The sequence below is a fragment of the Nycticebus coucang genome, chromosome 17 (assembly GCF_027406575.1).
Source record: "Nycticebus coucang isolate mNycCou1 chromosome 17, mNycCou1.pri, whole genome shotgun sequence".
Taxonomy (NCBI): Eukaryota; Metazoa; Chordata; class Mammalia; order Primates; family Lorisidae; genus Nycticebus; species Nycticebus coucang.
In genome coordinates, this window is record NC_069796.1 from 59,061,163 (window position 1) to 59,088,913 (window position 27,751).

At 39.8% G+C, this 27,751-nt stretch overlaps 1 protein-coding gene across 1 annotated transcript in view; it reads left to right on the forward strand.

The window, feature by feature from the left end:
* The first annotated feature begins 7,361 nt into the window (after positions 1–7,361).
* ITK (IL2 inducible T cell kinase) overlaps positions 7,362–27,751 on the forward strand; it is a 72,802-nt gene continuing 52,412 nt past the window's right edge. The window contains exon 1 of the mRNA XM_053567239.1: positions 7,362–7,639. Coding sequence (XP_053423214.1) covers positions 7,502–7,639 — 138 coding nt within the window. The 5' untranslated portion in view covers positions 7,362–7,501. The remainder of the gene's footprint in view (positions 7,640–27,751) is intronic.

Consider the following 27,751-nt stretch of genomic DNA (forward strand, 5'->3'; position numbering starts at 1 on the left):
CTGGTGGACAAAGGGATATGAACAGGCAAGAGGTGGACTAGCAAAAGCCGGAAAGCTGAGGTTGCACTCCTTGGCCAACTAGAGTGGAATCTCCCACATCAGGGGAATAACTGGCAGAACCCTCAGCTAGAAAATCTCTAAACACAACAGCAAAGCCACCGTGTGTCCACCACATGCCAAGGGAGGGCGTCACCCCCACGTTACTGCTGCAGCTTCCCTGAATGCTGTGCTTTCTACCCACCAGGCCTCTCTGGCCTCCAGCCTGTGTCTGAGGAAGCAGGGTCAATAACCAGGCTCCTGATGGGAAAGAGAAGTTAGGACATCAGTGGAAAAGCCAACATGCTTCACACCCCGAAGCAGACCCAGACAAACACTAAGGAAAAGCATTAAATTGAGTGCATATTTGGAATCTTGATTATTATCCTCAGCCAAATTGGCCTTTCTTTTTTTTTTCTTTTTATTACGGACATTTTTAAACATATATCCTTATAAGAAAAATAGAATAATGAATCCTTCATGTACCCACTACCCAGCTTCCATAATGGTTAACTCACAGCTCAATAATTTTTATCTCTTCTCCTATTTCTCCCCCTCCACTGGATTATAATAAAGTAAATCTCAGACTTTTGATTATTTTATCAATAATTCAGTGTGTTTCTGTATAATGTAAGGACTCTTAACATGGCAATAGTGCCATTATTATTCCTTAAAAGTTAGTAATTTCTCAATATCATCAAATATCTAGTCAATGTTCAAATTTTCCTAGTTATCTCATAACATCATACAGTTGGTTGGTTGGTTGGTTGATTAGTTCGACTTTGAGTCCAAAAATTCACCTGCTAATATGTCTCTTACAATCTCTCTCTTCTTTTTCTATTTTTTTTTTTTTTATTTGAGACAAAGTCTCACTCTGTTGCTCCAGGCTAGAGTGCTATGGCTTCAGCCTACTTTACAGCAATCTCAAACTCCTGGTGCAAGTAATCTTCCTGCCTCAGCCTCCCAAGTAGCTGGGACTACATGTGCCTGCCACAAACCCCAGGCTAGTTTTTCTATTTTTTAGTAGAGACGATGTCTTTCGCTTGCTCAGGCTGGTCTCAAACTCCTGAGCTCAAATGATCTTCCCACCTCCACCTTCTAGAGTGCTAGGATTACTGGGAGGAGCAGCCACACCTAACCCCCTTTCTTTTTTTGAGGGGTATTTTCTAGTGTTTATTTCTTATGTATTTTTTAATACTATACAAATTAGAATGTTAAATTTGTGTGTGTGTATATCACAATTTGGGACAATTTAAATCTAAAATATATTTAAAGTATATCATAGAAAACATGACATGTAATCTATAGACTCCCTCCTCACTTATTTGTTGCTGGTTTGTTTGGCCTTAGTATTCTGTGTATGGTGGATGTAACCAATTGTATCTCCATGGTGTCATTTGTCTAGGTCCTTTAGCTCCTGTATTTCCTGCAAACTCGGCTTTAGAGCTAGAGGTTTGATTAGATTCGTGCTAGATATTTTTTTTTTCGTTTGGCGAGACTTTGCGTTAGTGGTTTTGTGTACTTCCTATTGCATCACCTCAGGAGACCTGTGATGTCTGTTCATCTCTCTTTTAAGATTAATCAGTGTGTTACAGTGTTGCCAGCTTCATACAATTGTTTATTTTCACATCATGATTTTAACAGCCATTGATAATCATTGCCTAGATCCGTTATATCATTAAATTGCAAATAATGATATTCTATCACTCCTTCATTGATGCACTTCTTTTAAAAAAAAATAAGATTTTCTTTCATTAAGTATTTGGTTGCTGAGCTGAGATATAGTTCTGTAAGAAATATGTTTTATTCTTTTCCTTTGTTTCCAGTTTTCAGAATGACAAGTTGGTGCTTCAGCACCCTCCAAAATGATCAATGGGTTGGGAATTTATTTTATTTATTTTCAATTATCTTAGGAATTCATGGTTTCAACATTTTTGCCATTCTTCAATTCATTGCAGTTGTTATTCCTTTTGATGCTAACTCATTTCATCTTGACCAATGGGAACTCCTAGAATTTGGCTCCTGCAAACTGAACATTCAAAAACCAAAGCAAACAAAGGGATTATTTGTTTTTGTTTATGTTTTCCTTAAAGTGATGGAAAAAACATTGAGCACCTAAGGTTACATCTAGAAGTAAGACTAATCTCAATGAGTAGGTTTGAAGGCTTTATGAGAAAGAGAATAAAATTTTTTATAGTTACAACCCACGGAGGCTTAGCAACTATTACAACAGGTATTGAGGATATTTTGCTTTCCCAGATAGCACTTTGTGAAGTCTGAACATCTTTTATCTTAAACCAGGTATAAATCTACCCTTCCCAAAGGAGTTTATAGTCTTGTTTAAGAAGACAGCATTGTATTGGTTGTATTTAGGTTTGCTGGTAAGGACAGAAACCTCAAAATAATAGGGGCTTAGCAAATATAAATTTATTCTCTTTATATATAAAAAAAGAAATGAGCCAGAGCTGGCATGGAAGATCCAGTCATTATGACCCCATGCTCTTTCTGTCCTATACATGTAATTTCCACCTCATGATATAAGATAGCTGCTTCAGCTCCAACTATCACATCAACATTCTAGTCATCAATGGAGACAATGGGCAGCCTTGTCTGGTTCCTGATCTGAGTGGAAATGATTCTAATTTAACTCCATTCAATATGATATTGGCTGTGGGTTTGCTGTAGATGGCCTCTATAAGTTTAAGAAATGTGCCTTCTGGGCAGCGCCTGTGGCTCAAGGAGTAGGGCGCTGGTCCCATATGCCAGAGGTGGTGGGTTCAAACCCAGCCTCGGCCAAAAACAAACAAAAAAAAAAGAAATGTCCCTTCTATACCAATTTTCTTAAGTGTTCTGATCATGAAGGGATGTTGGATGTTATCAAAAGCTTTTTCTGCATCAATTGAGAGAATCATATGGTCTTTGTTTTTTAATTTGTTTATGTATGCTGAATTACATTTATAGATTTACGTATATTGAACCAGCCTTGAGACCCTGGGATAAACCTGACTTGGTCATGATGTATGATTTGTTTGATATGTTGCTGGATTCTGTTTGTTAGAATCTTGTTGAATATTTTTGCATCTATATTAATTAGTGATATTGGTCTGTAAGACAAGGCTGCCCATTGTCTCCATTGCTCTTTAACATTGTAATGGAAGTTTTAGCCACCGCAATTAGGGAAGAAAAGGCGATCAAGGGTATCCACATAGGGTCAGAAGAGATCAAACTTTTGCTCTTCGCAGATGATATGATTGTATATCTGGAAAATACTAGGGACTCTACTACAAAACTCTTAGAAGTGATCAAGGAATACAGCAGCGTCTCAGGTTACAAAATCAACACTCATAAATCGGTAGCCTTTATATATACCAACAATAGTCAAGTTGAAAAAACAATTAAGGACTCTATCCCATTCACAGTAGTGCCAAAGAAGATGAAATACTTGGTAGTTTAGCTAACAAAGGACGTGAAAGATCTATATAAAGAGAACTATGAAACTCTAAGAAAAGAGATAGCTGAGAATGTTAACAAATGGAAAAATATACCATGCTCATGGTTGGGAAGAATCAACATTGTTAAAATGTCCATACTACCCAAAGCAATTTATAATTTCAATGCAATCCCATTAAAGCTCCACTGTCGTACTTTAAAGATCTTGAAAAAAACAATACTTCGTTTTATATGGAATCAGAAAAAACCTCGAATAGCCAAGACATTACTCAAAAATAAAAACAAAGCAAGAGGAATCACGCTACCAGACCTCAGACTATACTACAAATCCATAGTGATCAAAAGAGCATGGTACTGGCACAAAAACAGAGAAGTAGATGTCTGGAACAGAATAGAGAACCAAGAGATGAATCCAGCTAATTACCGTTATTTAATCTTTGACAAGCCAATTAAAAACATTCAATGAGGAAAAGATTCCCTATTTAACAAATGGTGCTGGGTGAACTGGCTGGCAACCTGTAGAAGACTGAAACTGGACCCACACCTCTCACCATTAACCAAGATAGACTCTCACTGGATTAAGGATTTAAACCTAAGACATGAAACTATAAAAATACTAGAAGAGAGTGCAGGGAAAACCCTTGAAGAAATTGGGTTGGGCGAGTTTTTTATGAGAAGGACCCCCCGGGCAATTGAAGCTGCTTCAAAAATACACTATTTTGAAGTGTATTTGATCAAACTAAAAAGCTTCTGCACAGCCAAGAACACAGTAAGTAAATCAAGCAAACAGCCCTCAGAATGGGAAAAGATATTTGCAGGTTATGTCTCCGACAAAGGTTTAATAACCAGAATCCACAGAGAACTCAAACACATTAGCAAGAAAAGAACAAGGGATCCCATTGCAGGCTGGGCAAGGGACTTGAAGAGAAACTTCTCTGAAGAAGACAGGCGCACGGCCTTCAGACATATGAAAAAATGCTCATCATCTTTAGTCATCAGAGAAATGCAAATCAAAACTACTTTGAGATATCATCTAACTTCAGTGAGACTAGCCTACATCACAAAATCTCAAGACCAGAGAAGTTGGCGTGGATGTGGAGAAAAGGGAACACTTTTGCACTGCTGGTGGGAATGCAAATTAATACATTCCTTTTGGAAAGATATATGGAGAACACTTAGAGATCTAAAAATAGATCTGCCATTCAATCCTATAATCCCTCTACTGGGCATATACCCAGAAGACCAAAAATCACATCATAACAAAGATATTTGTATCAGAATATTTATTGCAGCCCTATTCATAATTGCTAAGTCATGGAAAAAGCCCAAGTGCCCATTGATCCACAAATGGATTAATAAATTGTGGTATATGTACACCATGGAATATTATGCAGCCTTAAAGAAAGATGGAGACTTTACCTCTTTCATGTTTACATGGATGGAGCTGGAACATATTCTTCTTAGTAAAGTGTCTCAAGAATGGAAGAAAAAGTACCCAATGTACTCACCCTTATTATGAAACTAATGTAGGACCTTCACATGAAAGCTATAACCCAGTTACAACCTAAGAATAGGGAGAAGGAGGAAAGGCAGGGGAGGGAGGGGGAGGTAGGTGGAGGGAGGGGATTAATGGGATTACACCTGCGGTGCATCTTACAAGGGTATATGTGAATCTTAGTAAATGTGGAATGTAAAGATCTTAGCAAAATAACTAAGAAAATGCCATGAAAGCTATGTTAACTAGTGTGATGAAAATGTGTCAAACAGTTTATGAACCAAGTATATGGTGCCCCATGATCATACTAATGTACACAGCTATGATTTAATAAAAAAAAAGAAAGGAAGAAAGAAATAACAAAATATCAAAGTAAATCACACTAAGGATATTTTGTGAAGTGAATAAACATGTAAATCCAGAAAAAAAATAAAATAAAACATTCTAGTCATCAGACAGTAGAAAAAAGAGAAGGAAAAGGGTATAAAACCCCCAGTAAGGACATTCCCCAGAAGTTATGCAGACCACTCTTGCTATGTTCAGCCAGCCAGAAAACAGTTATAGGACTGCACTTAGCTGCAAGAAAGGCTGAAAAACGTAGTCTTTATCCTGGCTAGCCAAATTGCCCAGATAACTTTCAAGAAGTCAGTTATCCCAGCTAGGAGAGACTAGATGTTTGGGGGCGGGGGGGGGATAGCAACACATGCCTCAAGCCCATATTTTAAAAAAAAAAACCTCAAAAAACAAAACTACCTCTTTTGGTCAGTATATCTCCATACACATGAATTAAAATCTCAGAATGGAGGGATCATTTAAATATCCTCCTACCCTACCCTCCTGAGTGTCTTGATTATACTGGGGCATCTAATATATGAAACAAAATTAGACTATTATCTGGCAATTTATGCTTAAAAATAAATTTTAGAGGATTGTACTCCTATACAGCAATAAACATTGTTTTGTTTCATTATGTATCCCCATCTAGTACAAGCCATCTCTGCTTACCATTAAATTTCCTGATTATTAACTCAAGGTGAATAACACTTTGTACTTCAACTACATATTAACTCTAAGGCAAAGTACATGAATAATATCCATCATTCAAAGAGTGTGTGGGATTCAGTCCTCAAAGTGACCATCATAAGGAAACGAAGGACCGGAAAGGGCAAGTATAATAGTTTGCTCAAAGAAAAACAGCTTAGTAAGTGACAGAGCTGGGGTTCCAACACAAGTTTGTTTGTTTTCAGAGCCTGTTTATGTTTGGTTTACTATGACATTCTGAAAGTTTCACTTATTTTTCTGCTGTCCTCAAAATTTTATGATAGAAAGGCAATTACCTGTATGTAGCTTTGAGAGACTCCTGTGGGTTTTAATTTAAATTTTATTTATTTATTTATTTATTTTGAGACAAAGTCTCACTATGTCATATCCTCAGTAGAGTGCTCACAGCAACCTCAAACTCCTGGGCTTAAGTGATTCTCTTGCCTCAGCCTCCCAAGTAGCTGGGACTACAGGGGCCCGCCACAACGCCAGGTTATTTTTGTTGTTGTTGTGGTTGTTGTTACATTGTTGTTTAGTAGGCCTGGGCCGTGTTCAAACCTGCCAGCCTTGATGTATGTGGCCGGCACTCTAACCACTGAGCTATGGTCGCTGAGCCTTATTTATTTTTAAAACAACATCCAGGCTGGAGTGCAGTGGCATCATCACAGATTACTGCAGCCTCAAATTCCTGGGTTCAAGTGATCCTCCTGTCTCAGCCTACACAAAGCTGGATCTACAGGCAAGTACCATGCCATGACTGGCTAATTTTTTTTCTATTATTAGTAGAGACGGGGGTCTTGCTTTGTTGCCCAGGCTGGTCTTGAACTTCTGGCCTCAAGAGATCCTTCCACCTTGGCCTCTGAAAGTGCCAAGTTTATAGGCATGATCCACCACACCTGTCCAAATTTAAAAAAAAATAATAAACTGCAACATATTTCTTCATTTCAATATATTAGTGTTTTATGCTTATTATTTCTTAATTGCCTAGCCCAATTTGTTGATTATCCTTTCAACAAGTTTTTTGAAAAATCCTTTTCATGTGCTAGTTACTCTGACGGTTGCTGAATATATATTACTAAGTAAAAACAAACATAATCCTTACTGTATGTTATAGGTCTTAACAGTTGGATAGGCTAAACCAGAAACTATAAAGATTAAACTCTAATTTTTAACACAATTTTGAGTCTAAATTTTTAAAATATTCCTTCCAAACCATATAAGAAAGAGTGTATATGTTTCTTACATATGCCTTTTAGTTTTGTGAATTTTGAAAGGATGTGGTTATGGTCTTTGACATCAGAGGGAGAAGTTCTGCAGTGTTGACTGAACATTGATAGAAAGATAACGTTGGAGGCAAGCTACCTTTGAGCAACTCTGTAAAGATCAACAGCCTCCCAATTCATTTCTTGCCCTAAAGCTGTTTCCTCCAGTGTGCTAAGGATTGATGCCCAAGGTGCATCACTTTTTAAGAATTAGATCATGAACAACTTTATCCTCCTGGAAGAACAGCTAATCAAGAAATCCCAACAAAAGAGAAGAACATCTCCATCAAATTTCAAAGTCCGCTTCTTTGTTTTAACCAAAGCGAGCCTGGCATACTTCGAAGATCGTCATGGGGTATGTGAGCAATTTCTTTTGTCTTTTTTAATATAATATTTGATATTTGGACCTGGATGACTAAAAAAGATATGCATGGAATAAAACAGAACGCAGGGAACACAAACATACTGGTTATAACAACCTGACAAGTATAACGAGAGTAACCAGGAAAGAATGTAAGAGAGGAGTCAAGAGATGAGGTGGTTGTATTAGAGGATTTCGGTTCTAAAAACTGTAAGTCTAACGTTCACCCTGGCCAAGCATGGTGGCTTACACACATAATCCCAGCTCTCTGGGAGGCCAAGGTGGGAAGATTGCTTGAGGCCAAGAGTTCAAGCAAGACTAGACTGGGCAACATAGTGAGAGCCCATCTCAAGACATAAAAAAAAACAAAAAATTCATCAGCCTTTTTCTTCCTGCAAGTAAGTTGAATTTTAAAATTATAATAATATTTTATGTGGCAAATTTTATGATTTAGATAGAATTTGATCTTCATTTGAAATATACTACATTTTAATGGACAGGTAGTGATAAACTATTAACACTTAATATTAGCACTTAACGGGAGCAAAGGGATGATCAACCCCGGCTTCCTTATTTTTTTAGAGTAAGAAACTGGTACTTAGAATGATTAAGTGATAGGTTCAGTGTCAGGATTTCTATGAATTCAACTCTGTCTCAATGGTCACCACTCACCTGACATTTTGGAACAATATTTTCCAGAAATGTATTATTGTAAAAACTTGCAGGGCACAATGGCAAACCTCTTTGTCTCTTAGAAAACTTCCCAGGAGACTAGGGTTATCAAGCACAGCAGTTGTTACCCAGAAAATTACAGCTGCTTACTTAGGTCAATCTTTTTCTATATCTCATTCCTGTAATCCCAGCACTTTGGGAAGCTAAGGTGAGACGATCACTTAAGGCTAGGAGTTTGAGACCAGCCTGAACAACACAGCAAGTCTCTGTCGCTACCAAAAAAAAAAATCTTTTAAAATTAGATTGTTATGGTTGTATGCACCTGTGGTCTTAGCTACTCAGGATGCTGGGGTTGAAGATCACTTGAGCCCAGGAGTTCAAGTTTGCAGTGACCTACAATCAGGCCATTGTACTTCAGACTGGGCAGTGAGTAAGACCCTCTCTCTTTAAAAAAACATAACAACAAAACTAAAAAAAAAACAAACAAACCCAAGGATAGTCTCATATTTTGTAACATCAGTAATATCAAAAGCAACATGAATAATCTTAATAATGTAGTTTGTAGAAAAAAAAAAAAAAACAATGGGCAAAGGGTCCAGAGTTGAAATTTGACTTCTTAGTAGGTAACTTACCTTGGCAACTGTCTACTTCCTACGTCAGATACTTTTTTATAAAATTTTAACAAACCGGAAATAATGACTTACAAGAGCCCTTCCTTTTTCAAAAACTCCTTGTTTTATGCAGTGGCATTTGTTTAGCCCTTCTCAGCAATTTGTTAAAGCATATTTGATTTCTTACTATATCTTTATATCATTTTTACATCATTAGAGAGGTAGGGCAGGATCATCACTTATATTTTACTGAAGGAGAAATAATCTTAGGTAGGTACTTAATTGTCACTTAGAGACAAAGGTACTCCCGTTTCTATTTGGAGTCTGTCTTAGTAACTGTAGAGCTGTAGGCCTGCGTGTTGTGGCTCTGGAGAGCAGACTTTGAAACAGTAAATGAAATGCCATTCCAGGGAGGTCAGGCTTGCTTCTTTAAGTTGCAGGTGAAATAACGCTGCCTCTTCAGACACGAAAAGAATTGCTTGCTTGTCTTCAGAAGATTATTCTTGATAGCAATTAAGCAACCCATTAGAAAGCACATGGAATTATATACAAGGAGGTGTATATAATTACCCATGGGAGGTGGCCAGGAGCCAAGTTTTTAACTTGGGGAATCCGTTATATAAAGCTGGTAAATCACATGGTATCAGTCTGTGACTGAGACATTTGAAGTTCTTGTTTCATAGTGAAAGAAGAGTTACATGCCTTTAATTCTTTTTTTCAAAGCCTATTTTACAGTTTTCACTAATTCTTTTTCTTGACTGGACATGATATCAACTCATTTAGTTAGTACTGATAATTTCTGAGCAGAATGGCCATTTGTGAACTGTTGGATGGTGGATTCAGTCCACTATTATTTGCAAAGAATCACACAACCAGAAGGTCTCGATTCAGACTTTTATGGGTTACAATGTACGTGTAGACGATGTTGTAAAATCACTCCACTTCTTTATTCAAACATTATGAAAAATTCCAGGACAATTCCAAGACAATTAATTTATAATTAATTAATTAATTTATAGTTTCTAATGTGCATATGGGATATAAAAGATATATGCCCCAACCCCAAATATCTTGTTTTCTAATACCTATGGCTTACATTTATGAATAACATCTTTAAAAATATTTCTTTAAATATGGTAGGAATTCATTGCTTAGAAATTTATCCAAGGTTTCTGAGAGAGATAAGATATATTAATTATTGTTCATGCATGCTCTATTTATATTACATGGTTTAGAAAGGTCTACTGATTTGCACACAAGTAATTTGTATATTGCTCATAAATAGATTTATATTTTTGAGAAGAAACTTTTCATTTTCAAATGAAAGACTGAGTTTTCCCATGTGTAAAATGGGTGTGATAATAGCACCCATTTCATGAGAAGATGGCAAAGACTCTGAGAAACAATATATTTAGGCTGCACTATGTGAAATTAGCATTTGGAAGATTAAAACCAGTCGATTTTGGCAGCAATTTCATATAGTTCAATTTAACATATAAAGTACTTAGTATATAGGTCTTGTCACCTAGTGAGCACATAGCATAAGTTAGCTGCTATTTGTAGCATTTTTATACCTCTGAAGGCGCTAGCAAGGTGGCATAACATACTCATTTCAAATTAATCAATAGCCTTGCAGTGCTGGATTTCTTCCATTCTGTGGCAAAATACAAATGGGTAGTGAGATACAGGAATACCTACAGCATGAGCTGTGCGATGCTGGGCCAGCCATTGCCCCGCTTGGGATATCAGAGCTTCTTTTTTTCTTTTCTAATTTGTAAAATTATGTTTCTTGCAATTCTAATATTCTGTGAAATTATACTTCCCTGTATTCAAGAGTAAATTCTGTAATTCTGCAAATTAAGTATGCTTATTTGAACTTTAAATAATGACTATAATAGTGCTACTATAATACTAAATAGCCATTATAAAACTGTCATTATTGTCATTACAATACTGATTGAATGAGCCTTTTACTTTAACATGGATTTAGTTTGAGTGGCAGATGTCTGTTTTCTCTTCTGAGATGTGCACGTGTTTTCCAAGGGGCCAAGAAGTTCATTCTGCTAGAGCAAGGGATAAGAAAGAAGCATAGATTTGGCAGGTGGTGGCTCGCAGGCATGGTTTCAGATGCTTCCCTGTGCCTGCCAGTTTTTTTGCAAAGTTTTTTTCAGGCATCCCCTGAAAAAATTATATGACAGAGGACCATCCTGGTAAATTTTTAACCCCTATTGTGATGATGGCAGTTGTGTGTGGGTGGGGGAGGGCTGAGCTGTTGGGAGGGCTAAAGATGGCAGGTGGGGAGACTGTCTCTTTTCATTGCTTTTGGAAGCATTATCGCCTAGGGGTCAAAAACACTGCTTCTGGTGGCAGACAGATCTTGGGTAGAGACAAGTTCTACTATTTGAGCTGTATGACTGTGTAAATTGCATAGTGCTGTGTGATCTCGTATATGAATTAGCCACCCTAATTCATAGTGTCTGCCAATTTCTCTGGTGTAAATACTCCCAGCAGGGCCAATTTTAAACTATCAATGTGAAGTCTACTGGCTAACAAATTTCTGAAAATTTAACAGTTCATTTATGTGGGCCAGTACAGCCAAGTTTAGCACACCACCAGCAAGCTAAGTACAAATTATCTTTGGAGAGCAGCATCCTTAGTTGCACATGACTGATATCAGATCCTTTGCAGAGGTAAAAGAGAAAAATAAAAAGCCTCAGGCACTTTGAGTAACCATAGGATGGAAGAGAAGCAAAGATAGAGACATGTGTCATAGATTGGTGAGATTTCAAATCCTGCCTCTCTTGCTATCTACATGTGGGATCTCAAGCGAGACATTTAACCTCTTCAAGTCTGTGTCCTACTTGTAAAGTAAGGACCCCAGTACTACCTACCTCAAGTGATGTTGGGTAATTCATGAGAAAGGTATGTTATAAGCTTCAGACCAATTGCTACGTGGTAGAGTGATTATTAGTCACAATATTTCCCAAGTACCATTTTGATCTTCTGAAAGCGCCTCTGAAGAACTGGAAAGGTTTTCCTATTTGGGGGGACTTTTGTCCCTTAGGGATCAAGTTTACTGTGCTCTTCATGGCATGGGAGCCATTATCATTTATGTGTGGCAGGAGAAACAGTCAAGATCACTATCTCATTAAGCAGCCAGATAAGGGTCTGGCTTTTCCCTTGAGCCTGCCATCTAACCTAGCAGCAGAACCATCTCTTGCAGTATGCATCCTCCCTAAATTAAAGATGGCAGATGGGGAGACTGTCTCCTTTCCTTGCTTTTGGAAGCATTATTGCATAGGGGTCAAAAACACTACTTCTGGTGGCAGACAGATCTGGGGTAGAGACAAGTTCTACCATTTGAGCTGTATGACTGTGTAAATGGCATAGTGCTGTGTGATCTCGCATAAAGCTATTTACATTTTTTAAATAATTAAAATTTCTTTTTTTCCCCTTTTTTCTTTTCTTTTATTCTTTTGTTTTCTTTCTTTCTTTTTTTCTTTTTGAGACTGTTTCTCACTCTGTCACCCAGACAAGAGTGCAGTGGTGTCATCACAGCTCATTGCAGCTTCAAGCTCCTGGGCTCAAGCAATCCTTCTGCCTCAACTCCCCAAATAGATGGGTCTACAGATGCCATCATGCCTGGCTAATTTTTTATAGAGACGAGGTCTCACTTTTGCAGAGGCTGGTTTTGAACTGAGTTCAAGCAATCCACTCACCTCCGCCTCCCAGAGTGCTAGGATTGCAGGCGTGAGCCACCGCGCCCAGACCCCCAGCTAGTTTCTTTATTTTTATAAAATAAAATTGCTCAGGCTCAAGCAATCCTCTTACCTCCGCTTCCCAAAGTGCTAGGATTACTTGTGTGAATCACCATGCCCAGCCTAAACATTCCTTCTTAATCTTATTTCCTTTTAATGAGATAGAGGTCACTGTGATTCTAATAACAAAATAGTAACTAACATTTACTAAACACTTAGTAGGTGTTCAAGAGATTATTTCCTCTAATCCTTATAACCACCCTCTGAGTTAGGAACTATTACCCAAATTTGTAGATGAGGAAGTTGAGGCAAAAAGAGTTAATAACTTGCCTGAAGTACCATGTGTCTCCAGAGCCTACACAGCTCCCTGGTAAATGGTGCTTCTTACTACAAGCAGGCATTATGGCCTTATTACAAAGTGCACAATACGTTCTTGCTCTGACATTCTCCATGTAAAAGACAGTCCTGAAAATCAGCACCCAAGACGCATGGGTCTTCTCCAGTGACGTGCATTATGACCTCTATCCTTTCCACAGGCACTCCAGGACAAATCTTTGTCTTCATTCACTTTGGGACCCAACTATGTGTCCTAAGAGAAATGAAATCCTTGGCAAGTTTTGCCTACTAAAGGTTCTTTCATAACTGGTCCAGATTCCCTTAGTCACCTCCCTAGAGGAAGCCTCCCAGCACCTCTTATCTGGGACAACTATTGTGGCCGAGGGTCTCCCGGCACCCACTTGTCCCCCACCTGCTACTCTGATCTCCACACAGCAGCCAGCATGAGCTGTCACATGTAACTGTGGTTAAGTCCCAATGACCTTCATCAGAAGCTGCGTGTCCCTCCAGCAGTTATCCCTGTTGCCTTGAGGATGCACACCAGAATCTGCCACATGGTCTCTTCCCGCCCATGTCCCACATTGTCTCATCTCTGGGCTCCAACCACAGCAGAACTTTAAAGTCTACATTTGAAATGTCACTTGCATGGGGACGGCATCCTTGAGATCCCTAGACTAGGTCATGTTGTCCTCTCACATTCTACCATGGCAACATGCCAAAGTTGTAGTTACCCATTTATGAATGTGATGATTGTATTCATGTCACTTCCCCACCTCACCCTCCATTGGACTGTAAGCTTTATGAGGGCAAGCACCCAATTCGCTAACAATGGCATCACCTGTGTCTACAATAGTGCCTGGCACATACCACTCATTCATTGTTTGCAGAAGGAACAAAAGGAGGAGGGAGGAAGCATGTGAGGGATAGATGCAGCTTGAGAGGTTAGAGTTACACAAATGAGCCCTAAACAGAAACAGGCTAAATGTCCAAAAAGTGAGAACAAGGCAAGTGATATGGAGCTTAAAAACAGAGTAAGTAAATAAGACACCCTAGAGCAGCAGTTCATGGCCCATCCTCCAGCAAGAAAGAGGAGGATCCAGGTGGTTGGGATGTGAAGAGTGGGGTCAGGGAGGCACAGGCAAGGCCTGCAAATGGACGGGCTCCCAGCCCCTGCTCTTTTTAGGAGAACTGAGCAAATCTGTTCTTTTTCCCTCCACCCTGTCTTACCTTTCCTTCCTTGCCTTTCACAGCTAAACCCACTGCAGAAGGTATTCTTAAAACTACCTGAGGATTTTTGCTTGAGATATTCATCAGTCACGGTCTCTCTCCTGTCTCCTCCTACCCTAGGTCATTCAGTTGCTTTCTAATTGGGCTTCGTTGACATGTGAGGCCCTTTCAGTCCATTATCCCCAGGGTACCTGGAATGAACTGTTAATATTTTAATCAAATATTGCTTCCTACCTTAAAGCCTTCCATGGCAATTTAGATTATTGACATGAATTCTCATCTGTGTCCTACGAGACCCTTTGTCCTGTGGTCTCCATCTGCCTTTCTTATTTCATTTCACACCGCACTCCCTTTATGTGCTTCTACTACATTTGCCTTCTTCCTAAACCTTGAAAACTCCAAGCTCAAGGTCTTTGTATAGGGACAGGCCTTGGGTGACACAAGTGAGACACACCGTAAGGAGGCATTATTCTCAGCTTCATCCACGTGCAAGGTCTTTGAATTAACTGTCCCACTGTCTGGATCACCCCAGATTTTTGCAGGTCTGGTTCTTTCTTATTTCCCACCTGTTCTAATATTTTCTTAGGATCCTGTTTCCTTTTTTTTTTTCTTTTTTCTGTTTTTTTTTTTTTTTTGAGACAGAGTCTCACTCTGTTACCTCAGACTAGAGTGTTGTGGTATGGTATCAGCCTAGCTCACAGAAACCTCCAACTCCTGTGTTCAAGCGATCCTTCTGCCTCAGCTTCCCAAGTAGCTGGGACTATAAGTGCATACCACAATGACCAGTTGATTTTTCTGTTTTTAAATTTTTTGTATTTTTCTGGTTTTAGTACAGACAGGTTCTTACTTTGTTCAAGCTGGTCTCAAACTCTCGACCTCAAGAATCCTCCCACCTCAGCCTCCCAAGTGCTAGGCTTACAAGTGTGAACTACCATGCTTGGCCCTGTTTTGTTGTTTTTTTCTTTTTTAAACCACATAGATACTTCAATACTTTGGTATCTACATGTGGATACTTCGTTGGGTTTATGGATGTGCTTCCCTGTTTATTCTCTGTTTGTGCATCTACCAGAAGGGCAGTTCCATGAGAACAGAGGTCAGGACTGCCTTGTTCATCCCTGTATCACCAGCCTCCAAAACAGTGCTGGACTCAGTAGGTGCTCAGTAAGTATCTGGTAAATGAACAACAGTCACATATCTCAAATTGAATTCATACAAGCACTAGGTGCTAAAAATGCAGGCCTTGTCTAGCCAGGCAAAGAAAAGTAAAGATCCAAGAAAAGTACTTTCCAACTCAAGCATGTGCAGTTTCTATGCCTGCCTTAATGGAGTTTCATCATGAATTGCATTTACCTGTGTGATGTGAGGTTGATGTTTTATGGAGATGACCGTTATATAGAGAATTTTTATTTTGGAGGTACATACCCCACATTAAAATTACATTCAATTCCTGCTGCCCAGGGACTGGTGCTCCCATCCATCAGTTTCCAACAGCAAAAATAAGCCACGGGAAAATACCACAAATGTGAGAGCATAGTTTCTGACTCAGTTGGGAAGAAAGATTTAACTAGAAATCACAAGAGCTTTGTTTCTTATTTTACGAGCTCATGTAAAATAAGGTATTTTAATGTCAAACTCAGAAATTGAGTCCACAGGAAACTATTTTAAAGCTCTTCCTCAATTTTCACGGGTCAAATAGTAAATACCCCTCCCCATTTTCTTAAACAACTAATAATAAATTCTTCCATTCACCAATGAGTTTTTAGGCCTACTAGAAAAGGCAGATCTTCTGGGACTTATTTTCATCCAGAAGTGAATTTGGGTTTGCCTTCCTGACACTCAGGGGCCTCACCTGATCCAGAGGAGGAAACAGCTCAGTAATGCTTTCCCCTGGATATAAAATTCCCTTTCTAGATCAAATATTTGCTCAGTTTCTCGAAATTTAGTACAAGTTTCCAGTATTTTAATAAAATAAGAACTTGAAGTTGGGTGCAGTGGCTCACACCTGTAATCCCAGCACTTTGAGAGGCTGAGGCAGGAGGATTATTTGAGGCCAGTAGTTCGAGACCAGCCTGAGAAAGAATAAGATTCCTGTCTACAAAAAATAGAAAAGTAGCCTGACATGGTCCTAGCTACTGTAGCCTGTAGTCCTAGCTACTCAAGAGGCCGAGGCAGACGGATCACTGGAGCCCATGAGTTTGAGGTTGCAGTGAGCTATGATAATGCCATTGCACTCTAGTCAGGGTGATGGAGTGAGACTCTGCCAAAAAAAGAAAAGAAAGAAAGAAAAGAAAGAGAGAGAGAGAAAGAAAAAAAGAACTTGATAACTTGATACAAGGTCACAAGGTCTTCTGTTGCCATCTAGTTCCCATAAACCTAAGGCTTAATTTATAAGCAGACTTCCCATTGTATTTTTCCTTTTTCAGTATTAAAAAGTGGCAGAAATTGGCTCAGTGCCTGTAGCTCAGTGGCTAGGGCACCACCCACATACTCTGGAGCTGGCAGGTTTGAAACCAGCCCAGGCCTGCCAAACAATAGTGACGACAACCAAAAAATAGCCGCATGTTGTAGCGGGCGCCTATAGTCCCATCTACTTGGGAGGCTGAGGCAAGAGAATAGCTTAAGCCCAAGAGTTGGAGGCTGCTGTGAGCTGTGACACCACAGCACTCTACTGAGGGTGACATAGTGAGACTCGCTTTGAGTTTTTGCTTTTGTTTTATTTTTTACCTAACACTATATCAAGACAACTTTTTTATTTTGGCATGTTTAGAATTATTTATTCAACAAGCATTACTTGAGCACCTACTGTGTGCTAGGTACTGTGCTAGATGTGAGGAAGGCGGTGGTAAGTAATAGAGAAGGTGTCTGCCCACATAGCCTACATTCTAGGGTAGGAGACAGACAGCAAGCAAGTGTACAGCTGCACCTGGCAGATAGCAACTCTGGCAGGTTCAGTGGCAAGACCAGCCAGCAGCTGGGGCTGAGCTGTTGGAAAGGGTGATCAGAGAAGATATTTATATCTAGGCTAAAGTTTAAAGGATGAGGAAAGAGCTGGTCACGTGAAGAAGTGGGGAACAGCATTCTGGGCAGAAAGGACTAAAAGTGGAGAGACCCCAAGGTAGAAAAAGCCCCGGCTTGTGTGAGAAGCAGAGATGTGAACATGCAGAATTCAGGAGAGGAGCTCAAAAGGAGAGCAGAAGCCAAGGTATGTGGGCCCTTGTGCATCACGGCAAGGAGTTTGGATTCGATCCATCTACAATGAGAAGCTACCAAAGGTTGAAGCAGGGGTGTGATCCTATCCACTTTACATTTAGACATAATTGTTCTGACAGCTGGGGAAGTCAGATTATACAAAGGAGAAGAATGGAAACCAGGAAACTAGGTAAGGTCCATGGCAGGGGTCTTCTGGTATAATTGTGCAATGTCCCATTCTATCAGTTGTTCTTCAGTTATTTTGTGTTTTAACTTTCTTATGGCATCCTTCCTCCGAGGATACTCTGTCCAGAATCATCACATGTCCTGTTTTGATGGGAAAGTAACTGTTGTATAACTGGGGTCAGGACCAACACTGAGCTCTTTTAGCAGCAGAGACTGAAATAAGTTGGAATTCATTTAAATCAACTTTGATCTCAAGAGTCAAAGCGGCAAAACTTCAGATCCCCAAACTGTTTAAAAAAAAAAAATAGTGAAATAACTAAACTCAAAATGCTCTCAGTAACTCTTTTGTCTAAATACATACTTTACTGACTCTGAGAATTGGTCTTTTCTGTCATGCAGCCTTAACTTTCATATAGCTATAATGCACGACAATTTTACATTATAATTTTTCCATTTATTCTTTTGAGGATTTCTACATATCTACATGTCCTCTAATTTTTCGTATATATGATTTTTGGAATGATTGAGTCGATTCATTGCAAAGGACATACTTATCTATTTTATGTACCTAGACAAATGGACAAACTTATCTACTATCTACGGTTCAACATTCAGATTGTTTTGGGGTATAATGTAAAAACCACTCCCTACCCACACACCCCCAAAAAAGTGTATCAATACAGGATTGTCTCCTTTTAAAACTCAGCTTCTTAGGACAGAAGGCCCCAAGTATGGTAACTGTGTCATAGGATAAGAACATTTTCTAGGTTCCATCATTTGTTGCTACACCATCTTCGGAAGAGATTTATGCAGCACCCAGGGCCACCAAAAGTGGACCATCTTTGTTATCAGAGCCTCTATGTTTCTGAGAAAGAAATAGTAAAAGCAGAAGAATTCTATTGTTGTGATTTCAAATACACTATTATATAGGGTTTGAACATCATGGTAAGAGAAAGTGGGAATATGCAATACTTGTATTTTATACATTGATAAGATGATTTGAAATCAGTGATATATGTATGTACGTAAACCCACTACCTGCATAAGAGAATTTAAGGGGTGCCCAAAGGCCTCCTACTCTGTAAAATCTCAATCTCTAAATGATTGCCACAGGGGCATCTGAAAAGTTCCCATGAATGATGTGGGACAGTATCTCATGAGCCACTTTTAACCTTTCCATAGAGGTCAGTTCTAACTTTACACAGGGCCTGAGGCACTGAAATCCTCAGATAGACTGTGTTACAGAAAGGTGGGATAAGGTGAGGAAGCAACTCAGGGCAGCTTAATACAATGGAGACTTGGCACTTGGGTGACCTCACCCTGTTCCGCACTCTAGCTGAGATTTAGCTTTCTTGTCCATACATTAGAGGTTTTTCATGCTTTTTTAAAAATGGAACTCTCTTTTAATACAAAATTACACATGGAATCACATGTATAAACAGATAGAGGTAAAATTGCTGTGGTTGAAGGACAGGGAGGCTGCCCCAAACCCTATGCCCCTTGGCCTGCCCCTGGCTTCCACGGATTCCCAAAGTGTCTCTGGGCACCTTGCTTGTGATTATAACCATGTGAAAATTATGTCTGCATGAAAGAAAAGACCTGTGCACACAGAGACAGAAAATTGATGTCTTTAGACTAAACCCCACGGACACATTCTCCCCAGGGAGTAAAAGAACAAGTTTAGAAAATCTTTCACCTTGAAACCTCGTTGTCCTCATCTCTAACATGATAAAGTTGGACTAAATGAGTTCTAAAGACTCTTGTTGCTCAAAAAAGTGGAAACCGTGTGATCATTATCTCTCTATCAATGATATCAGAAATTCACAACGGGCAATAGAGATTAGCTAAGTGTGGAAACCTTTCGAGGAAGTAACACATCTAAGATGATTAATACTGGTGTGGCTCATAAGACAAGCACATTGTCAAAATTCCAGCATGACCCCGAGAATTCACCTGAAAATAGAAGGCAGACATTTCATAGGTAACCAACATAAAATCTAAAACAATAACAGCCAATATGTTTAATGAGTCCTTGCTGTATTTTAGGGCACAAAGTTAAATATTCACAATAACCCTGTGCACTAGGTCATCCTGTCACCCTCATTTTATTGATGAGAAGGTAGAGATTTAAAGAAGCTCAGTATCTGTATGTAGGTCACATATGCAAGACAAATATTGGATTAAAAGTTGGAGCAATTGCTCTTCAACAGACATTCTCACATCTAAGCTTGTTTGGGTCTGAGAGGTCTTATAATAGAGCTGATAAGGAAGAGTTGGGGCTAAGATTTTTTGGTGAGTTTCTAATATGCTAGGAATCCTGAGAGGACTGAACACTTTACATATTTTCACATTTAATACTTTCAATCCCTTGAAGAAGGTAAAAGTAAACAAATTTTTTTTAGAAAGGAAGTAATTAAACTATGAGGAAGCTAAGTAATTTGCCCAAGGCCACAATAGTGGTGATAGGTGTGAAGGCAATGCTTTGGGATGTAATGATTCCCTATTCCTTGACCCCCACATTCATTAGTGTGACCTTTTTCTGATATCTCCTTAGTTACCCAAGTAGAGTTAGCTTTTGTGAGAATTCTCTGAAAAAGTGACTTAAGCATCTGGGCCAGTTTCTCACTGGGAGTATGTGAATTTGTCAGTCTCCATGACTTTGCAGAGTGTGCTTCTGTTCAGCTGCATTCTGTGGACTGATGAACAAGAGCTTCTGGACCTGTGACCCTGAGGATCTGGTCCTTTTTGTAGCATGACCTCTGACAGAAAGCTGCTATATGAATTTGGACTCCATTTAGTTTACCAGATTAGCCGATAATAACAGCAGCGACCTCTCATCAGGCATTTTCTGGGAAGAGCATTCTAGGAATACAATACCTGGGTGTTAGTAGGAGGAGACTAGGTAGAAAGTCTCAGTGTGCCCCAGGGCCCAGAAAGTGAGACCGAGGACACCAGCACATAACCTCCCAGTCCGTGCTGAGGCCAGTTTCATGGCCGTGATCCAATTTGCTGTTTCCCAAAGTGGGATGCTACAAGGATCATTACAAAATGGTCAGATCTGGTTTAAACATTTCTTTAATTTAATAGTTATGCATCGATTATAATTTATATTAGAAATGAAGGTTTTTAAATCTCTGGTGGTAAAGTTTCCTGCTGGAATAAACTTTTTTTTTTTTTGTAGAGACAGAGTCTCACTTTATGGCCCTCGGTAGAGTGCCGTGGCCTCACACAGCTCACAGCAACCTCCAACTCCTGGGCTTAGGCGATTCTCTTGCCTCAGCCTCCTGAGTAGCTGGGACTACAGGTGCTCGCTACAACACCCGGCTATTTTTTGGTTGCAGTTTGTCCGGGGCCGGGCTCAAACCCACCACCCTTGGCATATGGGGCCGGCGGCCTACCGACTGAGCCACAGGCGCCGCCCATGGAATAAACTTTTTTATTTTGAGACAGAGTCTCACTATGCTGCCGTGGCATCACAGCTCACAGTAACTTCAAACTCTTGGACTTAAGTGATTCTCTTGCCTCAGACTTCCAAGTGGCTGGGACTACGGGTGCCTGCCACAACGCTCAACTATTTCTTTTGCTGGGGTTGCCATTGTTGTTTAGTTGGCCCGGGCTGGGTTTGAACCCTCCAGCCTTGGTGTATGTGGCCGACGCCGTAACCACTGTGCTACAGGCACTGAGCCTGGAATAAACTTTTTAAGTGAAAAATGTTAGTCAGTTTAAAGAATACTATTTAAGTATATGACACTATTTGAGGGAACTAAAGTATGCTGTAAATTGCAAGGTAGATTGCAAACTGAAGTCTGGGAACCCTTAAACCATGGGATAGCAACATAAGTCATGCTTCATGATGGTTTGCTTTTAAATAGTTCAGAGAGTGAAATATACTAACCTCCACTGGACCTTTGGACACACGGAGATGTACACACAGAATCCAGGGCTCTTGGAGATTGGTAAACGCAGAAGGGCAGGGAAGATGGCAAAAGAGATCTCAGGCCCCTGTGCTCTGCTGGAAGCCCAGTGAACCTGCTGCCACAAACTGACGCCAAATTTCTCTGAATTCAAGAATCAAGAAATTCCCTTAATTCCGAAAGAGTAGATTGTAAATCTAAATGAGATTAGGTTAGTATTGTCCACACTGCTTTCCCATCTGTGTCCTGCTGCCACAAACTGACCCCAAATTTCTCTGAATTCAAGAAAAGACTGTCCTTAATTCTAGAAAGAGTTGATTGTAAATCTCAATGAGATTAGGTTAGTATTGTTCACATTGCTTTTTCTTATATTTTTGTTTATTTATTTTTATTGTTGGGGATTAATTGAGGGTACAGGAAACCAATTTACACTGATTGCATTTGTTAGGCAAAGTGCCTCTTGCAATCGTGTTTTGCCCCCAAAAGGTGTGGCACACACCACACATTGCTTTTTCATCTGTGTTTTTGGTTCTGGGTAACTGCAGTAACTGGTTCACAAAACAGAATTAACTGTTGCTGGAATGAACCCTTGTTCACTTGCTTCTGTATCTGTTGGACTTCACATCTGTGTATTAATAGTCATAATAGTAATTTGTTTGGTGACTTCCTGCAAAATGCAGATTAATTGTTTTGTTTTGCTTTGGTTTTTTGATATTGGATCTTGTTCTATTGCCCAGGCTAGAATGCAGTGGCATCATCATAGCTCACTGCAATTTCAAACTCGTAGGCTCAAATAATCCTCCTGCCTCAGGCTCCTGGGTAGCTAGGATTACGGGTGCCTGCCACCATGCCCAGCTCTAATTTTTAATTTTTCAAGAGATAATACAGTCCCATAATTTTAAAAAGCAATTGCAAAATGTTATGTAGTAACAAAATCTCCCATCTTTATCCCAAGCTACACTGATGCTTTCTGCCTGAAAACAACAAAGATAATTCTTGTACATTCTTCCAATGGTACTTTATGCATATAAATGTGATACAAACAAACATTCTTATTTCCTTCCTTTCTATACAATGTTAGCATACTCTACACATATTTCTTAACCTTTCTTTTAGTTGATTGACAATATATCCAGGAGGCTCAGCGCCCATAGCATAGTGGTTATAGCACCAGCCACATACACGGAGGCTGGCAGGTTTGAACCAGGCCCAGGCCAGATAAACAACAATGACAACTACAAAAAAAAAAAAAATATAGCTGGGTGTTATGGTGGGAGCCTGTAGTCCCAGCTACTTGGGAGGCTGAGGCAAGAGAATCACTTGAGTCCAGGAGTTTGAGGTTGCTGTGAGCAAAGAGTTTGAGGTTGCTGTGAGCTGTGATGCTACAGCACTCTACTGAGAGTGACATAGTGAGACTCTGTCTCAAATAAAAAGAAAAAAAAATACACACACACACACACACATATATATATCCAGGAGATTTATCCATACTGATACACAAATATATTCTTCTTCTTTTATAGTTGCATAATACTTCATTGTATGGATAAGAAATTTGTAATGATGGACATTTAGTCTGGTTTCAGTGTTTCATAAATAACCTATAATATGTCACTTTCCATGAGTTTTTCTGTAATAGGGGTTCTCAACCAAAGGTGATTTTCTCACCAGGGGACATTTGATGATGTCTCAGGAAATTTGGGATTGTTGTAACTGGAGAGGAGAATTCTATTGGCATCTGGAGGGTAGAAGCCAGGAATGCTGATAAATATCCTACAAGCCACAGAACAGACTCACAGCAAAGAATTAGCCCAAAATAATAATGCTGAGGGTAAGATCCCCAGTCTACAGAAAACATTTCTAGAAGTGGAATTGCTGAGTCAAAGGATATTTGCATTTGTTATTTTGTTGAGTATGAGCAGATTACTTGCCGTAGAAGTTGTACCAATGAACATTCCCCAGGGCCACATGTAAGAAGCCTGTTTTCTCAAAACCTCACCAATACCATTATCTTATATTTTGATCTTTGTTACTCAGATAGTTTTTTTAAATGGTATTTAAGTATAACTTATTTGCATTTGTGTAATCATGGGGACTTTGAGCATCTTTTCTTATGTTCAAACATTTGTATTCCTCTTGCCTATTTTTCTATCGGGTTATTAACATCTTAATACTTCGAGGAGCTCTTTATCTATTAGCTAAACCCTTTGTGCAGACTAGTTTTCACCTCCCTTCTCAGTCAGGATATTTGGATCCACCTGCCAATCTTTCTGGACATCTTATTACAAATCATTTTCCTCAAGAGTTTTGTCACAGGGTCCATAATTATCACTGTCTGCTACACCCTAGGTCGTACTTGCCTTTCCCTCTACCGGTTAATAAACATTAATCAAATATCCCTTCTGTGCAAGGAGTTAGGGCCTGAAATGCAATGACGTTTTTTTTAACTTGCATACTTGGGCTATGATTCTTCAGTGCTTGAAAAGAAGATACAAAAAATACATTCTTTAATACTCATTAAACATCCGGTATTTACTATTGTGGGAAGAAGAAGGACTTTGAAAGAGAAGAGATGTGGAGAGGAATAATTTGTAGGACTCTGAGGCTCTGCTTTAGGCTGTGCATACGTCACTTACTTCTTCTCTTAGTTTCTCTCTGCCAATTTTGTAAGCACATCTAAAAAACGTGTTTTTTTGATGCCAGGATCGTGTTATCTTTATCTAACATGAATGGGATTTGGAAATCATTCCTGAATTATGGCTTCACTATAAGATAAATTGAAGAAAATGGCTCTTTCTTAAGAAGGGAGAACTTGAAGTGCCATGATACAGAAGAGCAGGTGGCAGGTGCTGCCTGGCTGTTGCAGTTAATGGGGTTATGAGGTTACAGGGGCAAGTGGAGTTGTATCATTTTGCACATCCCTTGTTTGATGTGTGCCCCTTAGCCTTCTCCCGTTGGCATCTGCCAAAGTTGTATTACACTGTGATGTTTTTAAAAGCTTCTGACTGCTTTAAAATATTTTAATTTTTCTGCTTTTCATTCTGCTCCAAGCTCATTATAAAGCCTTTAAATAGCATAGAAATATATAAGGTTCACTGTGAAATTCTGCTACAATGGCACTCATAAGAGAGAACTAGTGTGAATCAGCTTGGAATATTTTTCCTTCTTGTATTATTCCTTTGAATATTGCGTGTACTAATACATATTTTATCTCTTTTTTCAAGAAACAAGATGATGCTCTGTCTCTGTTTAAACTTGCTTTTTGTAACTTTTTTTTAAAAGACGTAGTCTCACTCTGTTCCCCAGGCTAGAGTGTCATGGCCTCAGCCCTGCTTACAGCAACCTCAAACTCCTGGATTCAAGTGATCCTCTGCCTTAGCCTCCCAAGTAGCAGGGACTACAGTCTCCTGCCACAAAGCCCTGTTAATTTTTCTATTTTTAGTAGAGACCAGTGTTGCTTTTGATCAGGCTGGTCTCCACCTCCTGGGTTCTAGGGATCCTCCATCTTCAACCTCCCAGAGTGCTAGGATTACAGGTGTGAACCACCACATCTGGCCTTTTTTAACATTTTATATATATATATATATATTTTTTTTTTTTTTTTTTTTGAGATAGAGTGTCACTTTGTGGTCCTAGGTAGAATGCCTTGGTGTCATAGCTCACAGCAACCTCTAACTCTTGGGCTAAGTGATTTTCTTGCCTCAGCCTCCCAAGTAGCTAGGACTACAGGTGCCAGCCAAAACACCTGGCTATTTTTTTTTTAAGGGGCAGAGTCTCACTTTTGCTCGGGATGGTCTCAAACCCGTGAGCTCAGGCAATCCACCCATCTCGGCCTCCCAGAATGCTAGGATTATAGGTGTGAGCCACCATGCTCCACCCTTAATATATATTTTTGTCCTTCTATACAGACTGACTTTATTCTTTGTTAATGGCTATGGAGTCACAGAATGGATGCACCATAATTAATTAACTGTCTGCCTATTGATATTTAGGATAGATATTAGGTCCTGTAGTATAATAAATAATGTGTACATGAATATCTTTTTTCCTATATCTTCACACATTATTTTTTTTTTTGAGACAGAGTCTCACTATGTTGCCCTTAGTAGAGTGCTGTTGCGTCACAGCTCACAGCAACCTCCAGCTCTTGGGCTGAAGCCATTCTCTTACCTCAGCCTCCCAAGTAGCTGGGACTACAGGGTACACATTTTGAATAAATGTTTTCACAGGATATAGCCCATAAGGGAAATGTATTTGTATATTTTAGTTAACTATTTTTTTTTTTTTTTTTTGTAGAGACAGAGTCTTACTGTACCGCCCTCGGGTAGAGTGCCGTGGCGTCACACGGCTCACAGCAACCTCCAACTCTTGGGCTTACGCGATTCTCTTGCCTCAGCCTCCCGAGCAGCTGGGACTACAGGCGTGCGCCACAACGGCCCGGCTATTTTTCTGTTGCAGTTTGGCCGGGGCTGGGTCCGAATCGGCCACCCTTGGCATATGGGGCCGGCGCCCTGCTCACTGAGCCATAATAGAATGAAAGAAACGTATGTTCAGGCAAAATATTCAAACAGTACAGAAGGATATAAGATGAAAAGAAAAGCTCTTTTTTCTCCCTTTCCACAGACCCCAGGGTCATCCCCACGGCAATCTGCTGTTAATAGTTTCTTGTGAGAAAATGCATTCACAATTTTTTTTAAGAGTTCATGTTTTTATTGTCCAGAGATTTGCAACCCAAATAATACCATTAAATCCAAGACATTCACAATTTTAATAGAGAATCCTAAGTTGCCCTCTGAAATCGTTTGTAAGCATAGCTCTTTTTGTTCCTTTTGTTTTCTTCATTTTTCCTTTTTCTTTTTGTAAAATTCTCACTTTTTTCTTCTGGGTAGTCAAAGTGCTACCATTGAAAAGACAGCAGACTTTAAGAAAAACTGAACTGTTTTCCTTACAGCACAACCAGCCACAAACCATAAATGTTAAAGCGGAGAAAGCCAGATGACCACGGGTGGGCTATGAGTAAGAGGTCTTGTAGAGATGAGGAAAGAAAGAAGGCAGGTATGGGATGGACCATAGTTTCCTGGCCTTTGAGTTGGTTCAGCAAGTGGGAAATCAGCTGCCTCAGCTCCAGCCCAGCCCCGAGTGTCACAGTGCAGTGTGGCTGTGGTGGGGCGGGGGTGAAGGCCGCAGGGGCAGCTCAGTACAGATGGCCCTGGTGTCTTACATGTACCCGGTACTGCTTTCTCCATAGAGACAGGAACTGAGGGTCAGGCAATGTGCCGGTGTCTTCCCACGGCTCAGGTCCTAGTAACCCTGAGCAGCAGATGTTGGCACCCACATTCATTCTAAAGTGCCGAGAGAACTAAGTACCTAAGAGCACTAAGCTCAGAGAGCTGCAACATCTCCCCCAAAGTTACCTGTCACACTCTGGCTGCTCTGAGTCCAGAATCCCTGTTTTTCTCCCTCTCTGCCATTTCAGAGCTCCCTGTGCTATGAGGCACAGAACACTGAGCCAAGAGGAGGGGAGGGAATTTGTGGGTCACCTCAAGCAGGTTTTGCTGAGGGGATAAAACCAGAACCAAGGAAGATCCCCCCAAACCAATTTTAGAATATTTTCGTGTGAGTGAGGAAAAACAACCTCCTCCCTCAATCTGTCACTTAAGTTTCATTTCATATGACATCGGTTTTGATTTCACTTATGTTACTGTGTGATTTCAGATGGGTACAATGGCAGTATTATCCCTGGAAGAGGTGTTGAGCAAAGTATTTGTAATGCCTTGTTAAAATCATCATCAGAGAGATTTCTTGATCTTAAGGACACTCTCATACCTGCTGTATAAAGTTACTTTTACCACGTGATCCCCGGGAATCTTAAATACACCGCTCTCTTTGGTAATTCCCTTTGAAGTTTACTCTCTCAGCTGATGCCTATAACTAATTCCACTTTCAAAGTTCCCTCTCAGCTTAAGTCGCTGATGATCTGTCTTAATACAAACTCCTTTGAAATGAGTCGAGGTTTGAGCCATCAGTCAAGTTATACCTTAGGGGGGTGAGTGCATGGTGGACGTTTTGGCAGAAGAGGGGAAGAAGGCAGAAAGCTAATATCTGAGAATGGGATGCCCGCATGTTGGTCATGAAGACCTGAAAATGAGCCCGATTTCTCATTTTTGCCCTGCTTTTTTACAAGTAATTGGCAAAATAAACAAATGAATTCAC